At 53.8% G+C, this 24,046-nt stretch overlaps 2 protein-coding genes and 1 non-coding gene across 14 annotated transcripts in view; 2 read left to right on the top strand and 1 right to left on the bottom strand.

Annotated features, from left to right (window-relative positions):
* Positions 1 to 1,251: 1,251 nt before the first annotated feature.
* On the top strand, positions 1,252 to 1,313 carry LOC112423795 (U7 small nuclear RNA). Its single transcript, XR_003014346.1, has one exon. It is a non-coding gene; the product is annotated as a U7 small nuclear RNA (small nuclear RNA).
* A 5,183-nt stretch (positions 1,314 to 6,496) lies between these two features.
* Positions 6,497 to 23,462, bottom strand: LOC105465378 (SH2 domain containing 6). Of its 12 annotated transcripts, XM_071076992.1 has the most exons (18): positions 23,165 to 23,455; positions 22,352 to 22,454; positions 13,894 to 14,092; positions 13,256 to 13,369; positions 12,485 to 12,581; positions 12,329 to 12,354; positions 11,926 to 11,960; positions 11,500 to 11,570; positions 11,281 to 11,395; positions 10,666 to 10,724; positions 9,950 to 10,019; positions 9,130 to 9,176; positions 8,635 to 8,695; positions 8,365 to 8,423; positions 7,990 to 8,073; positions 7,663 to 7,821; positions 6,890 to 7,018; positions 6,497 to 6,654 (listed from the first exon to the last, which is right to left on the bottom strand). In XM_071076992.1, the coding sequence occupies exons 5-17, from the start codon at positions 12,485 to 12,487 to the stop codon at positions 6,902 to 6,904; spliced, it is 906 nt and encodes a 301-aa protein (XP_070933093.1). In that variant the 5' UTR covers positions 12,488 to 12,581; positions 13,256 to 13,369; positions 13,894 to 14,092; positions 22,352 to 22,454; positions 23,165 to 23,455; the 3' UTR covers positions 6,497 to 6,654; positions 6,890 to 6,901. The 12 variants fall into 12 exon arrangements, with proteins under 12 accessions (XP_070933093.1, XP_070933094.1, XP_070933095.1 ...); XM_071076993.1 differs by having other exon boundaries at positions 6,497 to 6,673; positions 12,485 to 13,369; positions 23,165 to 23,457; XM_071076994.1 differs by having other exon boundaries at positions 12,485 to 13,369; positions 23,140 to 23,456.
* The window catches only part of LOC105465380 (capping actin protein, gelsolin like), a 27,219-nt gene continuing 25,837 nt past the window's right edge, over positions 22,665 to 24,046 (top strand). Inside the window, exon 1 of the mRNA XM_011713807.2 lies at positions 22,665 to 22,688. The gene's annotated coding sequence lies outside the window, so the exon portion shown is untranslated. The remainder of the gene's footprint in view (positions 22,689 to 24,046) is intronic.

Below are 24,046 nucleotides of genomic sequence, written 5' to 3'. Positions count from 1 at the left end.
AGTACGAGGGTAGGTGGGTGGGTAGCTGACTGACTCCTCTTGCATCCTTAGCACTTAAGAGTTCTGGGAGTATTGATTCTGGGAAGACAGTGAGTGTGCTGGGCCCTATCCTGGTAGAGAAAGGCTGTTTCTCATGTCCCCTGACTCAAGGGTTCCTAGAGACTGGGAGTGAAGCTGGGGAGGGAGAATCCCTCAGCAGGTGTAGAGAAAAAGTGAGATGCTGGTTTGGTGCCTGGCACATAGTAAGCACTCAATTACTATTTGTGAGTGAACACTGGAATGTATGGTATAGTTTATGGTAAATTCAGAGATGACCAGACAAGTCTAAGTTCTATTAACAGTTCTACCGCTAACTGCTCTGTGCTTCAGATGAATCTCCTGACCTCCCTGACATGAGTGCCTGTACTGGGCAGGAGTCTTCCTCTTCTTCTCTTTTTAAGAGATGGGGTCTTACTGTGTTGCCCAGGCTGTACTGCAAGTGGCTGTTCACAGGTAGGATCCCACTATTGATCAGCACAAGAGTTTTAACCTGCTCTGTTTCCTACCTGGGCAGGTTCACCCCTGCTTAGGCAATCTGGTGATCACCCACTCTTGGGAGGTCACCATATTGATGCCACTAAGTTCAGACACCAGAATGGCATAGCACACTACAGCCCAGAACTCCCAGGCTCAAACAATCCTCTTGTCTCAGCCTCCCAAGTAATTAGGACTACAGGCACACATCACTACCCCTGCTAATATTTTTCTTTTTATTTTTTTGTAGAGACAGGGGTCTCACCATGTTGCCCAAGATGGTCTCAAACTCCTGAGCTCAAGCGATCCTTCCTCCTTGGCCTCCCAAAGCACTAGGATTACAGGTGTGAGCCACTGCACCCGGCCTGGAGTCTTCTTTACAAAGATCAGAAGCCATATTCCCACCAGCTTAAACCAAAAAGGACATTTCTAGCTCACATAACTGGGAGGGGCACTACGGCAAATACTGTGGCTTTGGGGCAGGACCCAAAGTCTCCAAGACTCTTTTCCTTTGTCTTTGCTTCACTTCTGCTCTTTTCACATGGCAGGAAAGGTGGCCATTTGCAGCTCAGATTTGGAAAGAGGGCTGGCTTCTCTCTCTCAACGTGAAGAGGTTTTCACGGCCGTGTTTGGTCCCAGTCAGACCTAGGTCACATGCCTGATCTATAGTGGCGGAAGTGGATTGTGTTACCAGAAGGGGAACAGGAAAGCCCGGTGGGCAGACAAAACAATCATTATTAATGTTACAGCTCTTTCAGAATTCGTCTAGCAGGCTTTCCAGTTTTTACCAGAAAGCTCCCTGAAAAAAAAATTTAAAAAACAACAACAATAATTATTACAGTACCTACAGCGCCTAAAGGCATCGTAAGTATGTGTGTATATTGGGAAAGACTGAGTCCTTAAAAATGCGGCACAAAAGTGACCTGAACCAAGCTTTGCCAAATCACAGTTATTATTATTATTAGGTACCAATCATATGGCTCCTATTACATGTCAAGCTCTGTATTAGGCTAAGTATACAGGGTTTTTTGTTTTGTTTTGTTTTTGTTTATTTTGAGACGGAGTCTCGCTCTGTCTCCAAGGCTGGAGTGCAGTGGCATGATCTTGGCTCACTGCAGCCTCTGCCTCCTGGGTTCAAGCGATTCTCCTGCCTCAGCCTCCTAAGTAGCTGGGACTACAGGTGCCCACCACCACGCCCAGCTAATTTTTTTTTTTTTTTTTTTTAGTAGAGATGGGGTTTCACCACGTTGGCCAGAATGGTCTCAATCTCCTGAGCTCGTCCCACCTTGGCTTCCCAAAGTGTTGGGATTACAGGCGTGAGCCACCTCACTCAGTCAGTATATGGATCTTTTTAACTTTTAAGTTCAGGGGTACATATGCATGTTTGCTACATAGGTAAACTTGTGTCATAGGAGTTTGTTGTACAGATTATTTCATCACCCAGATACTAAGCCTTGTACCCATTAGTTATTTTTCCTGATCTTCTCCCTCCTCCCACCCTCCTCTCTTTGATAGGCCCCAATGCGTGTTGTTTCTTGCTACACATCCATGTGTTCTCATCACTTAGCACCCACTTACAGGTGAGAACATGCAGTATTTGGTCTTCTGGTCCTGTGTTAGTTTGCTAAGGATAATGGCCCCCAGCTCCATCCATGTCTCTGCAAAGGGCAAGATCTCGTTCTTTTTCTATGGCCGCAAAGTATATATTAAATCCATGTTTTGTTTCTTGAGACAGGGTCTTGCTTTGTTGCTCAGGCTAGGGTGCAGTGATGTGATCACGGCTCACTGCAGCCTCAACCTTGAAGACTCAAGTAGCTGAGACTAAAAGCACACACCACCACACCCAGCTAATTTTTTAATTTTTTCATAGTGATGGATTTTTTTTTTTATTGGCCAGATTATTCTCGAATTCCTGAGCTCAAGTGATCCTTCCACCCTGGTCCCATGAAGTGCTGGGATTACAGGTGTGAGCCACTGCGCCCAGCCTATACATGTTATTTACATCATTTCTCATCCTCACAACAATCCTGAGACATATGTATTATTAACCCCATTTTAAAAGTGGAGAGACTGGCCGGGCATGGTGGGTCACACCTGTAATCCTAGCACTTTGGGAGGCCAAGGTGGGTGGATCACTTGAGATTCAAGACCAGCCTGGCCAACATGGTGAAACCCATCTCTACTAAAAAAATACAAAAATTAGCTGGGTGTGATGGCGGGCACCTGTAATCCCAGCTACTCAGGAGGCTGAGGCAGGAGTACTGCTTGAACCCAGGAGGTGGAGGTTGCAGTGAGCAGAGATTGTGCCACTGCACTCCAGCCTGGGTGACAGAGTGATACTAGGTTTCAAAAACATAAAATAAAAGTGGCGAGACTGAGGCTAAAGTTAAGCAGGAAGTGAGTAGCTGAGCCAGAATGAAACTTGGGTCCTTCTGTCCATGTTTTCACCAAAGATCAGGCTGCCTCTTCAGAAACCAAAAGCTGAAAGCCTAGCAGAAGTTTGCTTAGACCATGTTCTGAGCCCTGGCAGGTGTGGTTTTGCTGAGGCTTTCATGCCCTTCTCAGCTGCAGAGTCCCTCAGCTCCTCTGTCCTACAGACCCTCCCCGGCCACTGGAGACAGGTAACCCACTGTCTGTATATAATACACGGGCTTCTTCACCAAAAGGCACTTTTTTTTTTTTTTTTTTTTTTTTTGAGACGGAGTCCTGCTCTGTTGCTCAGGCTGGAGTGCAGTGACGCGATGTCAGCTCACTGCAACCTCCACCTCCCCGGGTTCAAGCAATTCTCCTGCCTCAGCCTCCCAAGTAGCTGGGATTACAGGCATGTGCCACTAGGCCCAGGTAATTTTTTTTTTTTTTTTTTTTTTTTTTGAGACGGAGTCTCGCTCTGTCGCCGGGGCTGGAGCGCAGTGGCCGGATCTCAGCTCACTGCAAGCTCCGCCTCCCGGGTTTACGCCATTCTCCTGCCTCAGCCTCCTGTGTAGCTGGGACTACAGGCGCCCGCCACCTCGCCCGGCTAGTTTTTTGTATTTTTTTAGTAGAGATGGGGTTTCACTGTGTTCGCCAGGATGGTCTCGATCTCCTGACCTCGTGATCCGCCCGTCTCGGCCTCCCAAAGTGCTGGGATTACAGGCTTGAGCCACCGCGCCCGGCCTATTTTTGTATTTTTAGTAGAGACAGGGTTTCATCACGTTGGCCAGGCTGGTCTCAAACTCCTGACCTCAAGTGATCTGCCCGCCTCAGCGGGCTGGGATTACAGGTGTGAGCCACCTCACCCAGCCTCCAAACGGCACTTCTCAAAGACTTAATCCCCTGGTTGGTGACCCTGCCTAGAATTTTCTAGAATCTGGCCTGCTGGGTGGGAGGAAATGGGGATGGGGTACTTGGAGGGATGCTGGCATGGTGAAAAATCAAGGAGAGTGATGTCTCACCTGAATGATAAGAATATCATTCTTAAATATCAGCCCTTAAATATTCCCCCGGCCTCTATGCGGCCCCTCTGGCCCATTCAGCACTACACAACCAGAGAGATGCTCCTAGGATACCATCATCCCTCCTGCATCCACCCCTGCTCAGAGCCTCCATGACTCCCCAGTGCCTTATGGAGGCCTCCCAGGCTCCTCCAGACCTAGCCCCTGCCGACCTCTCCAGCCTTCCCACTGCCCCTCACACTTGGGAAGGCACGAGACTTGGAATCCCTGGCTATATGTGGCTATTTAAAAGTAATTAAATCGTCAATGAACAATTCAGTTCCTCAGTTACACTAGCCACATTCCAAGTGCTCGATGACCCCCAGTGGCTGGTGGCTACTGTACTCCACAATGCAGATACAGAACATTTCTATCGTCACAGAAAGTTCTATTGGACAGCACTGGATTGGACTTTTCTCTTAACAAAGGAGGCCCTGATAAAAGAATGTTATCAGCTTTAGAGGAATCCAGAATAGACTTGACCTATTTGATGACTCTTTCAATAAATATGCGCCACCTACTGTATTCCAGGCCCTGAATACACAGTAGTGGGTAGTAGTAGCCGGTCTGTCCTGGGAGTGAAGAGATGATGGCCTAAGTACTTGGGCCCAGGCTGGGGGAGTGGTGAAGGCTCCGCGGACAAGGAGCCATCTGCTCAGGCCTGCAAGCCTAGGAGGCACTGGGCAGGCAACATGTTCCTTTTTGCCCTCAAGGGCCCCAGTTACACACTGTCCCACTGCCTGGCTGTTCCTCCTCTCTTTCTCCCCAGGGAGGGGAGGAATGGAGGCTAGTTCCTTGAAGTTAGTCCCTAAGCTGGGAAAAATCAGAGTCCCTGTTGGGCCATTAACTTCAGGAGCTCTGGGCTGTAACTTCTACTCCCCTGACTTAAGGCCTCATGGCTGTGGGGCTCAGTAATAACAGGCCCCTGAGCCCCCAGGCCTTTGTGGCCACAGAGTGGAGAGCTCCCCTAGGAAAGTGGAACCTGTAAAGCTGTTGTGGAGATACTAGGGGGCTGACTGTACTCTGAGTCCCAGCCCAAGGTGCCAAGCTCCCCAGCTTCCACAGCCCCTGCGGGCCTGCGGGATGAGGCTGGGGAAGGTGTGGAGGACGGAGGCCGGGGTCTGGAGAGAGCCAGGGAGGGGCCAGTGAGGCTGAGGGCGTGTCTTGGGGTCTCCTATTCTCCTGTTTCTGCTAGAGGCCCCCGCTGCTGGTCTCTTCCTCACATACACACAGCGGTGTCCACTCGCCCCCCGCCCCCCGCTCCCCACCCCTATGCCTGCTGCCCCAGCCCGTACCCTTTCCTGGTGCCCTGGCCGATAACTGTGCCTTCCCAGCGATTTTGACAGTGGCAGCTAATTGCCCCGAATTCGGTGAGTGTTTCCTTCCCCCCATCGGGCACCCCTTTACGCAGGCATCCCTTTATGTGGCATGTCTCACTTAAGCTTCCTAACCGGAGGACGATTACGTAGGGACGATTATCTTCCCCTTATTACAAGCAAGAAATGAAGGTTCCAAGACAGTAATCCACAGGAGCCGGCAGTGACGGAGACCGTCCACGCCCTGCCGCCCCGCACCCCGCCCCCAGCCTCGCGCTTGCCTCTCAGTGTCCTCAGTGCCCGCCCGCCGGCCCCATCCCCAGCGGGATTCCCGCGCCTCCCGGCCCTGCCAGAGCCCAGGGTCGCAGGGCAAGCAGGGCCAGCAGGCCCGGGGGTGCGGAGTGGGATGAGGGTCCGGGCCCTCGGTGCCAGCCTGAGCGCGAGGCAGCCGCAGAGCCGCCCTTTGTTTCGCGGCGCTTGCGGCTTCTGCGGAGTCACGGTCACATGGAGCTTCCGGCACGGGGTGTTCCGGGCGCCACGCCAGGGCCCGAGACGCCCCCGCCCCGTGGCCTGCCCTGCGCCGCCCGACGCCCTCGCCCGCCTGCAGGCCGCCGGCCACCCGGAGCTCCCTGGGCCTCGGGGTCCGCGCCCTGTCCCAAGCTCCGCCTGACCGCCTGGGGACCTGGAGCGCCCCTCCACCTCCCACCGTCCCCCAAGCTCTCGCCTGCCCTGCCGTCCTGTCTTCTCTGAGCGTCACTGTTCAGCTTTCCCTAGCTTTGACCCTAGACTGGAGCATCAGATCGGGGCCCACTGTCTCCCCTCCTCTAGACAACACCAAGCTCTCAAAATCAGGCTCATCACTCCCCTGGGAGCACTGTACCTAAGTAGGTGTTGGAGGAGTAGGTAATGGACTCCATTCTCCTCATTTAATAGGGTGTCAGACAGCACTGAGCCTCCCTCCCTTCCCCACTCCAACTCCCACAAATCAAAACAAAAATCAGCCACTCGGCCTGGCCTCCACCGACACAGAGCATCTGAAAGTAAAAGCCTCAATCTGGGGTAGAAACGACTGGCCTTTTCCGCCCGGTCCTGGCTCCTGCATCTCCATAACTCCAGGCTAGTCTGCCCTGTGACACTTGAGAACCGTGGGGCCTCCCTCGTGCAGGCCACCTCTGCTTCCTTTAGCAGATTCAATAATTTATTCAACAATTTTTTCTTATTTATTGAAAGCAAACTTGTACAAGGCAGGCCAGTCCCTCTCAGGGTGCCCTAGGCCCCCAAGTAGATGTGAGAGGTCACCACGGTTCCTTCATCCAGGACTTAGTGAACTGGGCAGACACCTGCATTCCTGGAGGCTGGGAAGAGGGTGTCAGTCTTGGAGAGGCAACAGAGAAGGCAGTGTGAAGCTCTAGGTGAGCACGGGGTGGGGACTCCAGGACCCGTCCCTGGGTTTCCAGGCAGCCTTTCCCCATTAAAGCTGCTTGCAGGCACTGGGAAAGGCTAGGGTGAGGAGGGGTGGGAAAGGAGAGAGGAAGATAGCCCAAGATTGGGCGGGGCAAGAAGCAAACTGGGGCCAAAGGCCGTGTGTACCTCACTGTGGCCTCAAGGCTTGGTGGGGAAGAGCAGGCAGGTGAGTTCCCGGCTGCCGCTGTGTCTGTCCACAAGGGGCAGAGGGTGCCGCATGAAGTGCTGGACCATGGTGGCCACGGAGGAAAAGAGCTGGCCAGGGAGGCAGAGCATCTGTGAGTCCCATGAGCCTCATGCTGGGAGCAACTTCCTGAGGCAACTATGGGACTCTGGCAAAGGGACTTTTGACATTTTTCTAGATATCTTCCTTCCTGTTTGCCCCATGCCGCCCCACTGCCATTTTGCTGCCCCGTTCCAGGCCTCAGACAACTTTCCTGCTGCTGCACCCATGGGCACGCCGCTGGCCAGACTCCTATGTCCAAGGCTAGATCAAACTGACCCTAGGGCACGCCTCTGCCCTGGTACTCCAGCGTGGGGAGTGGTGTGATGGGTGTGTCTAGTTTGCATCCTGGCAAATGCTGGGTGCAATGTTGAGTCCTCAGGGGAAGTAGACGAGAGTCTGAAGATCCTGGACTCCACCCTCCTCCCAGCTGGGTTCATTAAAGGCACAAAGGCCCCTACCTCGACCCTATGCAGACTGAGTCATGGCAGGAGGGGCACCTCCCCCACCAGAGGGCCAGGCGTCTGGGAAGGAGTTCAGGGCTCTGGGCTCTGTCATTTCTGCCTACCCCAGAAAGATACAAAATGAGGGTTTTTCCCGAGACAAATGCTCTTGGCTGGGCCCGGGATACTGCTCTGCTGTCCCTCCTTAGGCCCCTGCCTCCTCCAGCTCCCACCTCCTCATGGTTCCTGCCCTCCCGGCCCAGGGCATAGTGGCGTCCACCATCCAGCCGCCGGATGGGAATGTTGAAGACCCGGCCGCAGAGCAGTACTGCCAGGGTGAAGGGCTGGGAGCCATGAGGCCCTGAGCTGGGGCGCACGGTGTAGGCCCCATCCTGTGGAGGAGACCCCAGCCATCAACCTCATCTTCCAATGGGCCTCCCACTGCCCTGAGCCATCATGAGGCCAGAACCCTCCGGCTCTCCTGCTCCCCACTGCTCTGCCAGCTACAGCTTGTGAGCGGAAGGGGTTTCGGAGAAGACCCAGGGTCCATGGCTGCCCACCTTTTGTAAGCGAAGCAGGGCACTCTCAACAGCATGGCGGTCACAATTCCCTGAGTACCAAGGCTGAGCCAGCAGGTCACTGTCCTGTGCATACACACAGCCACTCAGAGACGTGCCAGGGCACTCGATCCGGCATGGGGAGCCGAGGACGCAGGGTGCAGTTATTTGCATTCCCATCGCCTTTGTTCAACTGAGTCCCCCGCAGGCAGAAAAAAGAGGTGTCCCTGTCTGGGGCACGGCGGGGTGCCGCACATGTGTGTTCAATATGTGTTCTCACGGTGGTGCATCCTTCAGCCCAAGAGGGTTCCTGGGGGAGGACTCTCAGGCTCTGCTCCCGGAACCCCTCCCTACAGCCTGCTCCCAGCCCCTCCTCACCTCAGCAGTGGAGGCGCTCCCAACAGGGGCTACAGAGGGAAAAGACGATTTCCTTCCTGCTAGAAGAAGGAGATTATTGAGCTGGGGTGGGGTGGGGGTGGGCAAAGGTGGCTTCTAGGGGACAGCTGCGGGGGCAGGGGGTAGAAGGAGGCGTGCATGGGCATGAGGTGCGCATGGCAAGGGAAGCAGATGGAGCCAGGAGAGAGTGTTGTGCTGTGGGCAGCTGAGGGACTCCGGCAGGAGGGATCTGGAGCTGAGGGAGGGGCTCACCTGCATCGGGCTCACATTCCAAGTAGAGGTCCTCATCAGGTTTCTTTGGAGGGCCTAGCACCTAAGGTAGGGAGGGGTGTGTGGGACCATGGGTTTAACCAGTCCTGGGGTTCCATTAAGGAGTAGGGGTTTTGGGGGAGGAGCCATCGATTTGGAGGGGTGGCAGGCACCTCACTCCCTCCTCACATGGTGATCCTTTCTGGGAGCCAGCTTGAATGATTACGATTTCTCCTCTGTCCAAGAGGGGGCATCCCACTAGCACCTTCCCCTTCAGAGGTGCCCATGGGCCCCAGCTCTCAGAGACTGTGAGGAGGAGCCCTGGGCAGCACCCTCAGGACAGATGGCTCATTGCCTGCCAGGGGCAGGGGCCCTGCTCTGGGCCTTTTCCCTTGGTTTCGGGGATATTTCTCCTCTCTAGCCCCCCACCCCACCCCACCCCTGCGGTTTCCTAACCAGAACCCTGGAAAGTGAGGCGGAGATGGAGGGGCTGCTCACCACTCTGGACGATGCACCCTGCTCTGGAAGGAAAAGGAGAGAACCACCTGTCACACAGGGCAGGGAGCAGAAAGGAATTCAGTGGGACTGAGGCTGAAAGAACAGAGACTCCTTAGGGCGCCTCTGAGGAGGGCATCTCAGAGCCAGCTTTGAAACCCCATGAGAAAGCTTTTCTCATCCCCTAGTAGTTCTCTGCACAGCCCTATGGTATCGCCTGTCCTGACCTCCCAGCAAACTTGCCAGGCCTGGCTCCAAAGACTTTGGACTGTTCAAAAAATCATAGCAGCCGGGCACAGTGGTTCATGCCTGTAATTCCCAGCACTTTGGGAGGCCAAGGCAGGCAGATCACTTGAGGTCAGGAGTTCGACGCCAGCCTGGCCAACATGGTGAAATCCCATCTCTACTAAAAATACAAAAATTAGCCAGAAATCACTTGAACCCGGGAGGCAGAGATTGCAGTGAGCCAAGATCATGCCACTGCACTGCAGTCTGGGTAACAGAGCGAGACTCCGACTCAAAAAAAAAAAAAAAAAAAAATCAGAGCAGCTGAGCCAAAAAAAAAAAGAGCAGACTGCTTCTGTGGGATCTTAGGCACAGCATTTCGTATCTCTGGGCTGCAGTCTCCTCATTCATTTCATTAGAGACACCGCCGCCTGCCTGCCTACCTTAGAGGATTGGTAGGTATAAAGGGGCACAGCCAAGGGAGTGCCATGAAAGGGCAGGGTATGAGACCCATGTCAAGCAAGCACAGCTCTACTCCGTGGTGGGAGGACTCCCTGTCCCAGGGTGGAGCCACAGGAAGAGAGGACATCACCATTACCTCGCCTCCCGAAGACAGGTCTCTGCTTCCTGGCCACCGGCAGGCTCACTGCTGCCGTCAGCTGTGGGCACTGTGGGGCCCGTGAGGGCGGATGAGGGAAGGAAACTGAGGCACCAGTTTCCTTCCAGGAGGGCAAGGATGGGGCAGGATAGGATGGGATGGGACCACTTGTATCTGTGTAGCTTTAAAAAATGTACAAAAGGGATGACTCTTCTCTTTGCTTCTACCCTGTGGCTCTTTCTTTGTTGTGAATTGCTCCCTGCTTTTTACAAAAATTCCAGTGAAATGTATGATAAAGGTGGTAGCTTTCAAAATCCATAAAGTCCCACTGGGATAAAGGTGAGACTGGGAGCTGGCAGTGACTGGCAGCTGAGGAAGGGATTTCTTCACTCTAGAGATGGGGAGGGGTCCTCAGGTACCAGAATCCAAGGGAAGGGCAGCTGAGCCCCTCCCCTCCCCCTCAGACAGATGAGAAGGGCACTGTGGGGGAAGCTGAAGGGGAGGGTGGAAGGACCAGGTCAGGCCAGCTGGAGGAGTGACTGACAGCGGCAAGGCTCTGGCTTCTCATGCATCTGGCATCTGATTTTTCAGGGGCCTCTTGAATGCAAATGTGGGGGAATCTTGCAAATGAGATGCCTCTAAGATTCACTCACTGGGAAATGGCAGCCTGGGGTGGGGCGAGTGGGGAAGGAGGGACTTCTGGGGAGGCCTCTCACCATGCTGGGCTGAGGCAGGGGTGGCGATGGCTTTGACGGACCCAGGGGGCCAGAGTGATCTGGAAAAGACCGCATGTGTTGTGAGTTGGTGGGTTCCTCCCAGGTAGGTTCCCATTTTCCTCCCGCCCCCCCCAACACCAGCCTCCATTTCCTCCTCCTTCCCTCACTCCCCTTGTTCATTGGCTTCCTGACAGCCCAGTCTCCATGGCAACTGGAGGCGGGCAATTTCCCTGCCCCCACCTGGCCGAGGAGCTGAGCAGTGGGAGTGGGATGCCAGCGGCAGCCGGGGCTCTCCCAGCACCCCCGCCCTTGGCCTGAAGAAGTGTTGGGATCTCAGAAGGGGAATGCCAGGCCCCCGCTGTTGCCCTGGTTACACCACTCCTCCTCTTCCCTTCCCACTCTTCTTCCTCCCTCCCCTCCTCCCTCCCTCAGTTCCTTCATCTCTCTCTCTCCCTGCCTAACCAAGAGGCCCTGGTGACTGCCAGCTGAGGCCTCCCTTGCTGCCTCAGTGCGGGGAGGGGAGGAGAGGCAAGGCTTATGCCCTCTTGTCTTGTGGGGACCCTCCTGCCCTGCCCAAGCACCTGGTCTCCCTGCCTCCCACCTCCCAGCCCTCACCCAGGTACAAGGAGTCCTCCTCAGTGCCAGGAAGGTGGGCAGGGGCTAGACTGAGGGGCAGAGCCTCACAGGGCGGCAGCTCGTACTTATTCTCCTCCTCGTCCTCCTCCTGGGCCTGGAGGAAGGGATGCTCAGCACAGCAGGAATGGAGGGGAGAGGATGTTCAGGGCAGGCTCTAGCAGCTGCCTCCCCCACCCCAACCTCAGTAGCCAGACTCACCTTGTGTCTCCAAGTCCCTGGGGCAGGCAGAAAGGAAGGGCTGGGAGCATCTTCTCTCCAACCTGGGGAGTCTGGACAGACAGGCTGGCCTCACCTCCTCCCTGCCCACCTTTCCCCAGTATAGTAAACCACCCACCCTTGACAGCTTCAGTGCTTCAACTCAAAGAAACCACTCATCACAGGTATTTCCAATGCTGTCGCAGGGCCACTGAGGTAGGCAGTTTGGAAACAAGGGGCCCTTCCACCAATGCCCATTCCCTGTCCCCCGCACCCTTGATTCTGGCCAAGACAGATGGGAGAGCTAGGCCCCTGTGACTCAGCAGTGCTGGGCTCTGGGAGGCTGGAGGTGTGCAGAGTCACTCTGGGGGGACCTGACTTGCAAGGGATCCCAGTCTGTTGGGACCCCCGACCCATTGTGTCACTTACCTACACATCTGGGGGGTGGGAGCGGTGGCCACAGCCTGTAAGCACATTCTAGTCAACTCTGCCCAAGGGGCCCTTGAGTTTGTATGAGACAGACGCTGTGTTGTGGAACATTCACATCCATGACAATGTGACTGACAGAGGCCCTGGGAGCAGGGCAGCAGAGGAGGAGGCTGGGGGCAGAGCTGGTGCCAGTGGGCGCATAACTGCATGAGTTGGTGCCCTGGGAAAGCCGGGAGTCAGGGAGCCCTAGTGCTGACAGGAAGTGGAGGCGTGTGAATGGTCTCCCTGGGCAGAGAGGAGCCAGGCAGAGTCAGCACAGCTCCTGGGATGGCTGTGCCCAGGAGAGGAGGGGTAGAGAGAGACAAGACGGGAAGGCAGGGGAGAGAGGAGCCCCAGTACTCACCGGGGCCTGCTCCCACTGCGCTTGTCCTGGAAAGAGCCAGGGTGGAGAGTAGAGGGGTCAGTGCAGCCGGGATGCCTCTCCGTGGCGGGGTCCTGGGCCTCCTGGGTGGGCAGGTTTGTGTACCTGGGGCTGTCCCGTCCTGGGACCACATCTTACCATGGCAGAGGCAGAGAAGCTTTGCCTCCCTGGAGCCCAGGATCTGCCACAAATGGCCTGGGGACAAGGGCTCCATTGTTCCCATCATTTGCATCTCCTAAACACCAGGAAGGTAGATCTGCTGTGGCCTCCAACCCCAGACCAGCTTCATCCAGGACACTCCCAAAGCCCAACCCCAGGTCTCTGAGCCTCCCCAAGGCGGGCCTCCCCCGTCTGTGGTCTCCAGCCCCTCTGCCCAACAAGAGGAAGAGTTAAGCTGGACCAGGGTTCTCAGGCTTCCTTCAGCTTTCTGATCAGTGTCACCTTTCTCAACTCATAGACAACATTATGTTATTTGGCAGATCCAATTAAAAACAGCAGGCTGGCCTTGCAGACACTTTTCTTAAACGCTTTACTGCTGTTGTCATTTGCTGGTGAGTGGTAACCAATGATTAAGGAAATGAAGGTGAGGGCGGCGCTTAGAAAGAGGCTCTCATATTTAGTGTGGCGGCTTCATTTTTTGATGGATGTATTTATCCATTCAGTGGGTATTTATTGAACATCCACTGTCTGCCAGAGACTGTTCCAGGCATTGAAGATGCCATAGGAAAACGAAGCAGGCAGGCATTACGTGTGTTTCCTCATTGGATTCTCACAGTAACGTCATGCTGCAAGTACTGGTTTTATCCCTGCTTTTCAAATGAGGAAACTGAGTGTATTAGTCAGCTCGGGCTGCCATAACCAAAACCCACAAACTATGTGGCTTAAGCAACAGAAATATCATTTTCTCACTGTTCTGGAGCTAGAAGTCCAAGATCAAGGTGCCATAAGGGTTGGTTTGTGATGCGGCCTCTCTTCTTGGCTTGTAAACAGCTGCTTTCTCTCTGTCCTCACATGACCTCTTGTCTGTGCACGCGCCGAGAGAGGCGGTTCTGGTAACTCTTCTTCTTATGAAGACACCCACACTCTCAGTTTAGGGCCCCACCCCCATGACCTTATTTATTTTTAATGACCTCCCTAAAGACCCTATCTCTAAATAGTCACATGGGGGGTTAGGATTTTAGCATATGAATTTTAAGGGAACACAATTCAGTCATAACACTGAGGCTCTGAGAAGTTGAATAGCTTTCCTGAGGTCATGCAGTTAGCAAGTGTTGGAAATGGGATTCAACCTGAGCTCTGCCTGCCTCAGAGCCTGTGCCCTAAAAGCTAAGCATCCTGTACCTCACCAGGATTGGGTCTGGACGCTCCTTTCCTACGATGGAATTAGCAGTGCTAATTGTGACCTTCCTTAAGGAGCTTATGACTGCCAGGGGCTCTGTTACCTGAGTGAACTTTGGAACTCTGACTTTCCGAGAAGGGTCGCGATAAAAATGAGGGCCGGGGCCTGGTGTCTGACTGTTTAAGTAAGGGAATGAGGAAACACAGACCCCGATCAGGAATGATGACACGAGGACTTCTAAGGCCCTGGAGCTTTCTGGTGCTTATTATTTCGGTGGCATCCTGGTTGTTGGTGCAAAGGAGAAATAAGCCCATGTACTTGCATCTTTGGAGGCCGCCATCTTTGGAGGCTGGGGGCACTGGAGAGACACCCAGGGATGGAGGGGAAGACCAGACAATTCCTGGGACCTGCAGGCAAAAGGGCATCCAAGAAACCAAGAAGAGTCATTGGGGTGGCTTCACGGGGGGCCCATTTGGTACAAAGGGAAAAACGGAAAAAACAAGAACAAATCCTCACCCAGAATTGGTTCTACTGGGTCTATTCTTTGTCCTCCACTCCCAGCTGACCTTTCTTCCACATTTAAACCATAAGGCAGGGGGCAATTTCCCTCACCCAAGGGGGCCTCATTTGGAATCAGGGTCAGTAGGAGGTTCTGGACACCACCTCACTGTAAACCTCAGCCTGAGCGAGTTTCCCAGTGCATGCTGCCCTCCCTCTAGCCACCTCCCTTCTCTGCTCAGGGCTTTGCATAGGCAAATGCCAGGGCTTGGGTGAGTGAAAGGGCCCCAGGCAGAGGGCAGAGTCCATGCCATCTGGGTGGGGCACTGGCCTGGGCAGATCTGGGAGAAGGGAAAGGAAAGAGGCCTGCCTCTGTGGCCTCATGTCGTCACACAGGCAGATTGGGATATCCTCTTTATCCATCTTTGGCATGGAATTGCTCTGTACACACCATAGATATTCCCTGGGATGAATTCCTGGAAGCACACTTGCTAGAAATTCACATTTTGAAGGTATAATGCCCCATTGTCCGGCAGCACCTGAGTGCCTGTTTTATGGTCCTTCCACAGCACAAAGTGATTCTCCAAATTTTTCAGGTCTCAGCTACTGAGAACAGGCCATGGGCCCAAGGCAGTCTAAATCCACCCTCAGAAAACACACAGCCTAGTTTAGAAAAAACTCAAATGGATTTCTCCCCTGCTCTCACACAACAGCAATCAACACAGAGCAGACTTCTGTGACCAAACGTGGTGGCAGGGTGGGCAGTTCTCCCCACCACCCAGTGAGCAATGAGCTCTGCAGCAGACACAGCGGGGTGTCCTCCAATCCACTTCCAATACTACCTACCTGGAGACAGAGTCAGAGCCCACAGGTTGAGGGCTCAGTCCCCAACAGGTCCATCCTGCCACCTCAGACACCAGGCACAAGTCTGGGCCTCCAGAACTTCTGACCAACTGGCTTCAAGCTGGGGTTCCCACAACCTCTTCTTTGGGTTTGATTAATTTGCTGGAGCAGCAGCTCACAGAATTCAGAGAAACACTTACTTATGTTTACTGGTTTATTACGAAGGATATTGCAGAGGATGCAGATGAAGAGATGCGTAGGGCAGAAATAGTGGGAACGGGTGTGGAGGCTCCGTGCCCTCTCTGGGCACACCACACTCCAGGAGCCTCCACATGGTCGGCTATGCAGAAGCTCTCTGAACCAGGCCTCTTGGGTTTTTATGGAAGATTCATGCCTACAGCATTCCTTCCCCCAGCGTATGAGGCAGGACCCTCTCTGGAATTAGGGTCACACAACCACAAAGGTGGAGGAAGATTAGAGCCCAGCCTTGGGCAGGTGAAAGGAGGACAGGACAAGGCCAGAGAGATTCTGTTTCCTGAGGCCTGCTCCTGAAGCCTAACACAGCCAACATCATAACCAAAGGCTCTAAACAGAGCTGTGGGAGTTATGAGCCTGGAACCGTGGACAAAAACCTACATACGGAAGAAATACTCAAGGTCATTTTTGCCAGCAGACAGAGCAGATGGCGAAGTGTAGCCGGGACCCCTGGTGTGAGTGGAGTGGGATCCATTGCAAGGAGGAGGATGGAGGTGGCTCTGAGGACCTGCAGGGGGACAGGTAAGCAGGCTGTGGTCAGAGGTCTCAGAGGTGGGAGAACACAGCATGTGGAGGAAGAGCCGCGGAGATGTGGGTGGCTGGGCTCACCAAGAACAGAAGGGGACAGCTGCCATCCTTTTTGGCTGCTAAACATACCCTACATTTGGGGAGTTCTCCACCTCATGAATCCTCATTTCCAATTGCAGAAGCCAGGTGAGGCCTTCCCAACCTCCCCTTGCCACTGAGGTGCAGGCTGTGCCAGCCAGAGGCCCCATGCCAGACTCTGAATCTGTAGCAGGCACCAAGACGAAGACACCCTGGGAGGGTGGTGACAGCCAAATCCTGTTTCCAGAGGCTTAGGGGGGTGAGCCCTTAGCGCCACCACCCAGGGCCCAAATCAGTGGCATTGGCAAACAGTGGTGTCAGTGCCCAGGATGGCTTTGTCAGGCTGGCTTGGCTGTGACCTTTGGGACATTATTCCTGGCTAACTCTCTGGCCCTGCTGGAGATACTATGAGCTACAGAATAGTTTTAATAAATTATTTTCCAGCCTAAACTAGCTAGAGTCTGTTTCTCTTACTTTCAGTTAAGAACTTTAATCCAGCCAGGCGTGGTGGCTCATGCTTGTAATCCCAACACTTTGGGAGGCTGAAGCGGGTGGATCACCTGAGGTCAGGAGTTTGAAACCAGTCTGGCCAACATGGTGAAACCCTGTCTCTACTAAAGAAATACAAAAAAATTAGCCAGGCATTGTGGCAGACACATGTAATCCCAGCTCTCAGGAGGTTGAGGCAGGAGAATAGCTTGAACCTGGGAGGCAGAGGTTGCAGTAAGCCAAGATTGTGCCACTGCACTCAAGCCTGGGCAGTAAGAGTGAAACTCCATCTCAAAAAAAAAAAAAAAAGAACTTTAATCTGGGGATGAAACCTCAGAGTCAGTGGGACCACCAAATGGATGCCAAGAAATCCAAACAGTGAACCCAGGTATGGGTATCTCCTGGGAAGGTGGAACCAGAAAAAACTAAGTGTGATAGCATTATACCTGTATAGTCTTGAGACTATTTATTTATTTATTTTGAGATGGAGTCTCGCTCTGTTGCCCAGGCTGGAGTGCAGTGGCATGATCTCGGCTCACTGCAACCTCCACCTCCCAGGTTCAAGCGATTCTCCTTTTTCAGCCTCCCAAGTAGCTGGGACTACAGGCACGCGTCACCATGCCTGGCTAATTTTTGTATGTTTAGTAGAGACGGGGTTTCACTATGTTGGCCAGGCTGGTCTCAAACTTCTGACCTTGTGATCCACCTGCCTCGGCCTCCCAAAGTGCTGGGATTACAGGTGTAAGCCACCGTGCCCAGACAGGACTATTTATTTTTAGAGATAGGGTCTCACCCTGTCACCCAGGCTGGAGTGCAGTGGCACCACCATAGACCACTGCAGCCTCAAACTCATGCCTCAAGTTTAGGTTAGGACTCAAGTGATCCTCCAGCCTCAGCCTCCCAAGCAGCTAGGACTACATGCTCACACCACCAGGCCCAGCTAATTTTTAAACATTTTTTGTAGACATGAAGTCTTGCTATGTGGCCCAGGATGGTCTCAAACTCCTGGCCTCAAGTGATCCTCCTGCCTCAGCCTCCCAAAGTGTTGGGATTATAGGTGTGACCTACTGTGCCACACCATTAATTATTTTTATAATTTAAAAAAATCAATATAGAGAGAAAGAAAAAGAAGGGAGGAAGGGAAAGACGGAGGGAGATGTGATCTGGACTTCAAATATGAGGAAGCACAGGAAGACACAGACACCAGGGGAAGGTAGGGCCAGGGAGCAGGAGGCCAGGCCAATGGGAGGTTATGTGGGGGCCAGTACGGGAAAGCCAGGTTTCCATTCTTGAGGGGAGTGGAAGAGAGGTACTGATGACACAAGGATTCCTCTCCAAGCAGAGTGGGAACCCACAAAGGCAAGTGGAGTTTAGGTGGGGTAGAAAGGAAAGAACTTTCTGAACATGAGGTTAGGGCCAAGTGTGTGGGGAGAGGTCTGTCCCTGAGGAAATAGGGGGACGTGGTGGGGCAGGGAGCTGCATGTGGAGGAGCCCCCATGAGGGCAAGGGGCCTTGAGTCCTCAAGACATTTTTGCCAGAGCAGGTGCTCAGGTTAGAGGCCCAAGACGTTCCTGGTGGAAGGGCCTACAGCCAACTAAACTCTGTGGTTGGGTTCACATTAAAGCCAGGGGCAATCCTGGTGGACAGCAGTTTGCAGTATGGAGGGAAGGGGCTGTCCTGGGCCAATGGATGATGGGGCTGGCTTCGCACAAGCTGGCAGAGGCCCCTCTTCCTCCCTCGCCTGCTGCTGTCACAGGCCTGCTGACTCAGCTGACTCTGGGGACAGCTGTGATGGGCAATGAAGGGCTGACAGAGCGAGGGACAGATGGCTCCCTAGAAGAGGCCTCTGCCCCATCCCTCCCTGGTGCACAATCATTTCTTGCCGCAGTTTCAGAGCTTTGTGAGAGACTATCCCTCTGTCTCCCCTGGCAGTGGGTAGAAAGTCTGGTGTGTAGTTTGTTGGCCAGGCACAGTGGCTCACGCCTGTAACCCCAGCACTTTGGGAGGTCAAGGCAGGTGGATCCACTGAGGTCAAGAGTTCGAGACCAGCCCGGCCAACGTGGTAAAACCCCGTCTCTACTAAAAATATAAAAAATTAACCGGGCGTGGTAGCACACACCTATAATCCCAGTTACACAGGAGGCTTAGACAGGAGAATCGCTTGAACCTGGGAGGTGGGGGTTGCAGTGAACCAACATTGTGCCATTGCACTCCAGCCTGGGCAACAGAGTGAGACTCGTCTCAAAAAAAAAAAAAAAAAAAAAAAACCAGCCGGGTGCAGTGGCTCATGCCTGTAATCCCAGCACTTTGAGAGGCCAAGGCCAGCGGATCATCTGAGGTCAGGAGTTCGAGACCCGCCTGGCCAACATGGTGAAACCCTGTCTCTACTAAAAATACACAAATTAGCCAGTTGTGGTGGCACGTGCCTGTAATCTTAGCTACTAGGGAGGCTAAGGCAGGAGAACTGCTTGAACCTGGGAGGCAGAGGTTGCAGTGAGCTGAGATCAAACTATTGCACTCCAGCCTGGGTGACAAGAGCGAAACACCGTCTCAAAACAAAACAAACGGCCGGGCGCGGTGGCTCAAGCCTGTAATCCCAGCACTTTGGGAGGCCGAGACGGGCGGATCACGAGGTCAGGAGATCGAGACCATCCTGGCTAACACGGTGAAACCCCGTCTCTACTAAAAAATACAAAAAACTAGCCGGGCGAGGTGGCGGGCGCCTGTAGTCCCAGCTACTCGGGAGGCTGAGGCAGGAGAATGGTCTAAACCCAGGAGGCGGAGCTTGCAGTGAGCTGAGATCCGGCCACTGCACCCCAGCCTGGGCGACAGAGCAAGACTCTGTCTCAAAAAAAAAAAAAAAAAAAAAAAACAAGCAAGCAAACAAACAAAAGTCTGGTGTGTAGTTTGTCTGTTTTTCCGGAGGGCATTCCACTAGTTCTGCTCAGGTTTTCCAAGGGTTAGGCTCAGGGCTGAAAGTTGAGGTCGGCTTTCCCCAGCCTCTAGGGTACAGTGTCTGAGCCAGAAGCACCCTTTTCCCTCTGTCCCACTCACCTGTCCTGCCCTGCCCTGTTCCGGAACTTTTGCTCATAGTAGCTCTGGTCGTGTCACAGCTCTGCCTAAAACCCTTGAGTGACTCCTCATGGCTCCTTGAACAGAGACCAAATGCTTCTTGATGCCTGGAAAGATCAGGCCCCTCATACCTCCCCAGTCCCAGTCCCTCCATTGTTTCCCAGGGACTTCCTCACATTCACCTTCTCTCTCTGCTCTTCCAACATGACTGAGGCCCAGGCAGACCATTCTGCTTCCTGTTGACTTAAGGAACTTTTAGTTAAATTTCTAGATATTTACGCAATTCTTACGGAATATGACAAAGAGAGAGAGCATTCTTTTTTATTTTTTAAATTTAAAAACAGATATGGGGTCTCACTATGTTTTTCAGGCTCGTCTTGAACTTTTGGGCTCAAGCAATCCACCCGCCTCAGCCTCCCAAAGTCTTGGAATCACAGGCTTAAACCACTGCACTCGGCCAAGAGGGCATTCTTAATATGCAGCAAAACAATAAAAAGAAAAGAAAAGAAAAGAAAAGAAAAGAAAAGAAAAGAAAAGAAAAGAAAAGAAAAGAAAAGAAAAGAAAGAAAGGACTCTTCTATACGTATATCATACTTCAAAAACTGTTGCCCCCAAAATGGCAATATCTTCTTCACAGATGTCCCCGTCTCCCAGAGCCCAGCCCTCTCCCCTCCACCTCGGCTCTTTATCCTGCACTCAGTCACAGTCTCTTTAGCTGTCCAGTTTCTGCCCCCAAGAGAGCCCAGGAGGTGACCAAGTGCACAGGAAACCCGGGTGAGGCTGGTTGTGGGGGAGAGTGGTTGCAAACACAGTGTGACATGGTTTCTTTCCACCCTTTCTAATCTCCACCAGGCCCTTCTTATCTGGTGTGTACACTTGCTATTCCTCCTCTGAAACATCCTGGCCCCTTTCCTCCCTCCTCCTGCAGGCCCTAGCTCAGGTGACCCTTCCTCAGCAGCAGGGGTCCCAGACCAGGGCAGTCCCCTACCCCACTCTCTGAGCTCCCACCATAATTAAACCTACAGGTTTATTTCGCAGCTAGACTATAAACTCCCACACTTGACTACGCGCTATGTAAATGGGCAGCCACTGTGTCTGCCAAGTTCACGGCCAAATTCCAAGTGCCGGGCCCACAGCCTGGCACACAGCAGGCTCTCAATCAATATTTGTTGTAGCTGCTATTCAAATCTTACTCATTCTTTACAGGTTGCGCAAAGCCTGCCTCTCTGCAAACATCTTTGGTCTCTCCTCTCTGAAAGGCCTGTGTCTTGCCCATTTCCTGTCCATATGTCATCGACTACCAGGCCTAGGCTGAGGCACAATCCCCCGAGGTCCCGGCTGTGTTTATCTCCTGAAAACCCTTTTCCCCAGTGCAGACGGATCACCAAGGACTCCCTCACACTCACCTTCTCTGGTTCTCTGGATACCTCTGGCCGACCTTCCCCACCCCACTGGGTCCTTTCCTCTATTTGCCTTCCTTAGCGGGAGCAGCCATCGCCTGTTCCTCCCCTACCCTCTCCCTCCTCCACCAAATGTAACATGGCCCTGCTTAGGCTTCCTTCTTCAGCACAGAGCCCGGGAGCCAAGCTTCTCCTGTTCCCAGCCACTCTTCTACCCTCCCCTTTAGGAGAGACTGGACATGGTGTCTCCCCGACATCTCCAACCCCACCTCCTTCCTTGATGGTCCTGGAGGGTCCTGAGATCACCCCCCCCTCCCTTTTACCAACAGAAAAGCCGAGGCCAAAGAAGAATGGATGTTGGCCAAGGCCATACCATGTACACAGAGCCAAAGCCACAGTCCCCTCACCCCCTCCCGGGCCACTGTGGGGACCTGAGCAGTCATGCCATGGGAGAGGGCGACCCCTGGTGGCGAGGAGGGGCATGGCAGCCTGTCGCTCATTTCCTGGGCCCAGAGGCTGACGGTGGAAGAGGCAAGGCCTGGAGGACCAGGCTTTAGTCATCAGGAAGGTAAATAAAGGCAAGGCCCGTGGAGTGAAAGAACCCAACTTTTGCTGGGCTTTGCCCTTCCTTAGCCACATTCCCTGTAATGACCTAACAATACTGCTCTGTGACTTTAACTGTACCCTGCTGATTTGCTGATTGGATCTTTAGGGGGCAGGAATGGGCATTAAACGGCTTTTGGCACACTGCGTGTCCCAAGGGTCATTACTGACTTGGGGGTCTGGTGCTAAGCCTTGGAATGCAGAAGCTCACATTCTGATAATAAGATTTCTAATAATAAGAGAATGGGCTCAGGCCAGGTGCAGTGGCTCATGCCTGTAATCCCAGCACTTTGGGAGGCTGAAGTGGGCTGGTCACCTAAGGTCAGGAGTTCGAGACCAGCCTGGCCAACATGGTGAAACCCCATCTCTACTAAAAATACAAAATTTAGCCAGGCATGGTGGTGTGCATCTGTAATTCCATAATCTCAGCTATTTGGGAGGCTGAGGCAGGAAAACCACTTAAGCTAGGCAGCAGAGGTTGCAGTGGACGGAGATTGCACCACTGCACTTCAGCCTGGGCGACAGAGCGAGACTCCGTCTCAAAAAAAAGAGAGAATGCACTCTTATTAAAGAGTCCAGGGGCTTAGTCAATAGCTGTCTCCAAGTTTCTATGGTACCTATCTCTCGTCTCTAGGGGCAGAAGAGCTACTCAACAAAAGGCTGATTGTTGTAACAGAAACACTCAGAAAACCGAACCTTTGAGAACTTCCCAAGCAGAAATGGGCATGCTTAGAGACCACTCGACCAGTTAATATGAACCCCACATCTGCTATCAAGAGAGTCTGGGCAATCTACTTTGAATATCCCTTCTGGAGCTGTTTCTAGGTTGTTTAGAGATTAAATGAAGTATTTCTAGGAAGTAGGTCGCCTAGACCTAATCACACAAGAATGACATCTCACCGACACACAAGGTCATGGCTAAACCTTCATTGACTAAGTATTTTCCTCCTTCCTTGATGATCCAGGATGTAGCAGTATATGCCGAGATCAGGAAGTGTAAAAGCTGAAAATGGAGTTGGAGACAGAAAGTCCAATGAGTTGCTGGCCACTGTGGTGTCACTGCTCCCGATACAGGTGTAACCTGAGTCTCCCACTTGGGAGCCAGAAATCAGCTGAGAAGAGGCCTCTGGAAAGAGGCCGCCCTGGCCCAGGAGGGTGGATGAAGTAGGGCCTCAGCACAGCTCATCCCACCGAGCAGGCCGGACCCTGAGTTCCTGGCTTGCACTGAAGGGTCTGGGTAAGTCCCTTCTGTAGCGCCTCAGAAGCTCCTTGGGCAACCTGGGAAGTTAGGACAAGAGTTCTGACTTTTGACCCTGAGGTGTGAGGAGAGTGCTTTGAGAGAGAGCATGGTGAATGCGAGTGACCTGGTTATTACCTCCGGGCAGCCTCCTAACCTCACCTTGACTCTGCCATGCAAAATTGATGCCTGGGCGCAGGGCGCCGACGATGGTCAGATACCGCGGCCTGAACACCCTGGAACCTACATCCCTGACTTGGAGGACCCAGGCCTTCCGGGGGCTTCTCCATGAGTCCTGCAGGCCACACAGGGACCCTAACGGACCTAGTTCAGTCTCAGGGTCTGGGCTGCTCCTACCTCCAGGAATGGGAGTTTGCTCTAGGCGATGGAGGAAGGGTTCAGGAGGCCACTCTGCGTCCCTACTAGCTTGTGGGCCCAACCCCCTACCCACCATCTTCTTCTCCCACGGCCCCAACCTCGTAGGGAGGACACGGCGGGGCTCAGGTTCGCAGAGAAGGAGGGCTCGGACCAGCGACTCCAGAGCAGAGCGGCGCGTGCAGGGGTGGGGAGCTGGGTTTGTGAGAAGAGAAGGCCATCTCCTCCCCAGCAGGAGAGCCTCCACCCAGCCACCGGAACCCCACCCTGCCTGGTACAATCTTTGCGTCCGGATCAGCACCCAAGGCCCCGCCCCACGTCCCGCTGCCTGCCGGGATTTGTAGTTTGTAGGGGTACGGCCAGAACGCGCGGGCGCGCGCAAGTGTGTGTGTGTGTGTGTGTGTGTGTATATGTGCGCGCGTGCGTGTGTGTGTGTGTGTGTGTGTGTGTGTGTGTGTGTGTGTGACTGTGTGTGTCCGGGGGGGGGGTCTGTTGTGTTTTGTGCTCCCCGTCGCGCGCGAGCGTGTGTGTGTGACCGTGTGTGTGAGAGACTGTGTGTGTGTGTCCGGTCTGTTGTGGTTCTCTAGTCCCCGAAGGCCTTCCGGACCTGGGCTCAGCAAAGGCACCGCAGGCCGCAACTTCCGAGACCCCGCCCCGCGGCCCACTGTCTGCTGGGATTTGTAGTTCGTAGGGTTCTAGGGCCCTGGCCGGGCGTGCCCCTCTCCTGAGTCCTCGTTTTTCTCGTGAGCCCTGGATCTGGACAGTGGGCCCGGCGCAAGGCCCGCGACTCCGGCTGGGCTCCCAGTGGCACTTTCTGCCGATCCTGAGATGTACCCGCCACGCCTGCGGGACTAACCTCTAGGTGGGCAAACTGAGGCACAAAGAGGGGCGCGCTCTGGCCTGAGTCGGCCCTCTTGTGAGAATTTGGACTGAGAGACCCAGCCCAGGCCTGGCAGGCAAGGCTGGGCCAGGCGAGGTCCTGG

This window comes from Macaca nemestrina, chromosome 13 (assembly GCF_043159975.1).
Source record: "Macaca nemestrina isolate mMacNem1 chromosome 13, mMacNem.hap1, whole genome shotgun sequence".
Taxonomy (NCBI): Eukaryota; Metazoa; Chordata; class Mammalia; order Primates; family Cercopithecidae; genus Macaca; species Macaca nemestrina.
This window is presented reverse-complemented; position numbering and strand designations above follow the sequence as displayed.

Excerpts from the sequence above, each read along its gene's own strand:
- LOC105465378 (XM_071076993.1), bottom strand. Across the intron at positions 11,961-12,328 it reads CGCAGTGGGAGCAGGCCCCG|GCTGTGGCCACCGCTCCCAC; the intron begins GTGAGTACTGGG and ends ATGTGCTTACAG. Across the intron at positions 11,396-11,499 it reads CAGGGACTTGGAGACACAAG|GCCCAGGAGGAGGACGAGGA; the intron begins GTGAGTCTGGCT and ends CCCTTCCTCCAG.